The sequence below is a fragment of the Sarcophilus harrisii genome, chromosome 2, assembly GCF_902635505.1.
Source record: "Sarcophilus harrisii chromosome 2, mSarHar1.11, whole genome shotgun sequence".
In the NCBI taxonomy this organism is placed as follows: Eukaryota; Metazoa; Chordata; class Mammalia; order Dasyuromorphia; family Dasyuridae; genus Sarcophilus; species Sarcophilus harrisii.
The window spans coordinates 422639344-422642450 of NC_045427.1; the positions used below are offsets into that span (position 1 = coordinate 422639344).

General features: G+C 42.7%; 1 protein-coding gene across 1 annotated transcript; it reads left to right on the forward strand.

The window, feature by feature from the left end:
- Window positions 1-46: 46 nt before the first annotated feature.
- ROMO1 (reactive oxygen species modulator 1) lies at window positions 47-1545 on the forward strand. The gene is made up of 3 exons (XM_031953928.1): window positions 47-139; window positions 347-477; window positions 768-1545. The coding sequence occupies exons 2-3, from the start codon at window positions 347-349 to the stop codon at window positions 874-876; spliced, it is 240 nt and encodes a 79-aa protein (XP_031809788.1). The 5' UTR covers window positions 47-139; the 3' UTR covers window positions 877-1545.
- The last annotated feature ends 1562 nt before the right edge of the window (window positions 1546-3107 follow it).

Sequence of the window (3107 nt, forward strand, 5' to 3'; positions counted from 1 at the left end):
GTCCTCTGCCTCTGGGGGCCGGATGTGGCCTCTTACTTCCGTTTCGTGACACCCGGAAATTATTCCTCACTACCCCGGAAACGACACTAACCTCCCGCCTCCTGAGACGTAAAGCGGAACGACTGAGGCCGAAAGCGAGGTGAGCAGCTGTTCGTGTTTGTTCGTGCTGGGTTGGGGGTGTCGTCAAGGGCTGGGTAGGGGGACCATGATACAAGACTCGGCGTCCGCGTTCGGGGACTAAGTTCTGTCTTCCTTGGATATGTGTGGACGGCGGACGTAATCCTGGCCTTGCCGAAGGCCCCGGCGCCTCCTCACGTCCAGTTGTTGCCCATCTCTCCCCGTACAGATGCCAGTAGCCGTGGGTCCCTACGGACAGTCCCAGCCCACCTGCTTCGACCGCGTGAAGATGGGCTTCGTGATGGGCTGCGCCGTGGGCATGGCGGCCGGGGCGCTGTTCGGCACCTTCTCGTGCCTCAGGTGAGGGCGGCCTTCGGGACCGGCCCAGGCGCCGTAGTCTCTGACCCTCGTCTTGCACTGGGCCGGCGGGCCGCATGTAGGGGTCTCCAGGCGCAGGAGGCGACAAGAGCTAGAGGAGGAAGCGAGAAGCCGGCCGGGGCGGGGAGGGTAATGTACTAGGCGTGGCGCGGCGGCAGCTTCGGGTCAAGGGGCAGGCTGAACTCCCTGGGGAGGAGACATTTGGGGACAGCGATAGGCCTTGCGCCCTTGAGCCTCTCCCCACTTAGCTCCATTAAGGCTTCTTCCTCCAGGATCGGGATGCGGGGCCGGGAGCTGATGGGCGGAATTGGCAAAACCATGATGCAGAGTGGGGGTACCTTCGGAACGTTTATGGCCATCGGAATGGGCATTCGCTGCTGACCGCGGCGTCTCCATCTCTCCCAACACCCCCGCACACCTCCTTGTGTATTATAATAAAAGGCTTTGAGTACGTGCGAGTCTTTACTTTGGGGCCAGACTAATATTTCAGGAACGGACTTTTATTGGTCTTAACTTTGGCTGATATGCCTATAATATGGAGCAATTCAAGATAATGCATTTTTGTCTCCATGTCCATTTCGTGATTCAAAGTGGAAGGTTAGACAAGAGGAGGAAAAATTTGTGATGCAGTAAAGCAGTGACTTTGTTATTAGAGGGACCTCCTGCTTGCTTAGCTATTATCTTAGAAGTCATTTCATTTACCTGGGCCTCAGTCAATTAATTCTAAGTATAGCCCAGAAGTGACACAATCTTAACCTTAAATTCATGCATTTGAAAGCACCTTTTTTCTGAAAAGTCTACTAGGTTATGGAGAGGGCATATCACCAAGTTCCCAACTTTTAATCACTGCACAAAACAGGGGAAAATTTGCTAGCATCTAAATAGCAAACAGTATGGACTTTTTTTTCCCCTTTTGGCATATGATAGCTTTAATATTTTATGTGCAAAATAAAAATCATACAAATTTACTCAGTGGTGTATGTCATACTAAGTATTGTTTTGACAACAATGAGCATGTTGATCAGCAGAATAGGTGAACCATGTAAAAAAGCAAAGGAAAAAATAAGCAGTATTGATACAATTTGACTTAATCATATTTGTTAAAAATGTATCACTTTGGTAAAGTTTCTGAATTTGTAAATGGAATAGGTATATGCTAATAACGTTTTTCTTGAGACTAAAATTTCAGAATTTGCTTGATTGCTTAACCAAGTTTTGTTTCTGATTATTTCATCATTAAGAATTCTTGTTACAAAGTTAGTCCATTTTTTGGTGAATGTATGAGAGCAGAGGGAGAGGGACAAGCTATAGATGATTCAAAGACTCAAGTTTTAGAATGTCAAGTGTAAGTTCCAAAGGAAAAACTAACTTTACAGAACTTGAGTTCAGGAGGAGAAATGGCAAGTGGTGTCAGGATAGGATATGTGGGGATAAAGATAATTGCTTAGGCACTTTGTATAGGTGTATATCAAGTGTCTTTTGCTTTGAAGGGATTTATTTGTGTGTGCATTTAAATTTTCCCGAGAATGTAATCAGAATTGATACCACAAGTCTTTAATTTTAATCTGCTTGTCTAGGAACCTTTTTAATTTTGAAACCAGCCTACTAGTTTACTCCGCCTAGACCAAACTTAGCTGGATAGATCATTTAATTAAGTGCTGGGAGAGAAACTACTATAGTTGATCTATGCTAGTTAAGGTTACCCCTTTTTTAAGGGCAAAAGGTGCCAAGTTCCCTTTCGTTTTTAACAAATGTGCCATAAAAAACATTGATTTCTTTTTTTAAAAAAATCTTTCAAACTTAAGAGGTTCAAAATTGTCGTCCCCCCCCCCCCCGCCTTGCTATAATAGTTTACATCTAAACTACTTACGAGAATGGCATTCATGAACATTTTGCTAAGGGGTAGGTTGTAGAATTCTTGGGTATAACATGAATCCCTTTCTGATCTACAATAGAGGAGGGGACTAAAAGGAAAGATTGCTGTGGTATTGTCCAATAAATAACAAAGAAGCGGGTGTCAACTCATATCAGAATGTTGATTATAAAAAGGACCCTGGAGAAGACAGACTGTAATGGTAGGGTGTAAGAACTCTTAAGAATTCTACTTTCAGTTGCCTAATCAAATAAAGTAAAAAAATCTATCACGTTTCTTCAGAAAAAATGGAACTATCTTCAGTACTTCATAAATCATGATATACCAAATGAGAATGATTGTTAGAATTTTTAGAACAGAAAATGAAATTCTCAGTCTTAATATATTACAAGCATGTTAGGTTTTATCCTACCAGAGTCAAATCTGTATAGCGGAAAATCCAATCCTGGGTTGGAAGAACTACCTTTAAAAGTGGACCATATAATTAAAAAAATACCCAATTGCTTTGTAAAACATTTCCAGAACTGAAATTTAAAGCACCATTTAACCTCTTACTCTACAAATCGGGAAACTGAAGCTCCTTAACTGTGATTTTTTTAAGGCAGGTCACTCCTCTGTCTCTTAAATCTTCTGATTTACCCCACTGTACGTACTATACACTCATTTGGTAAAAAGAAACTTGCTATTTACCATACCTGTTTGCATTTTTGATCATTTGGAAAAATTTAAATTGCTCATG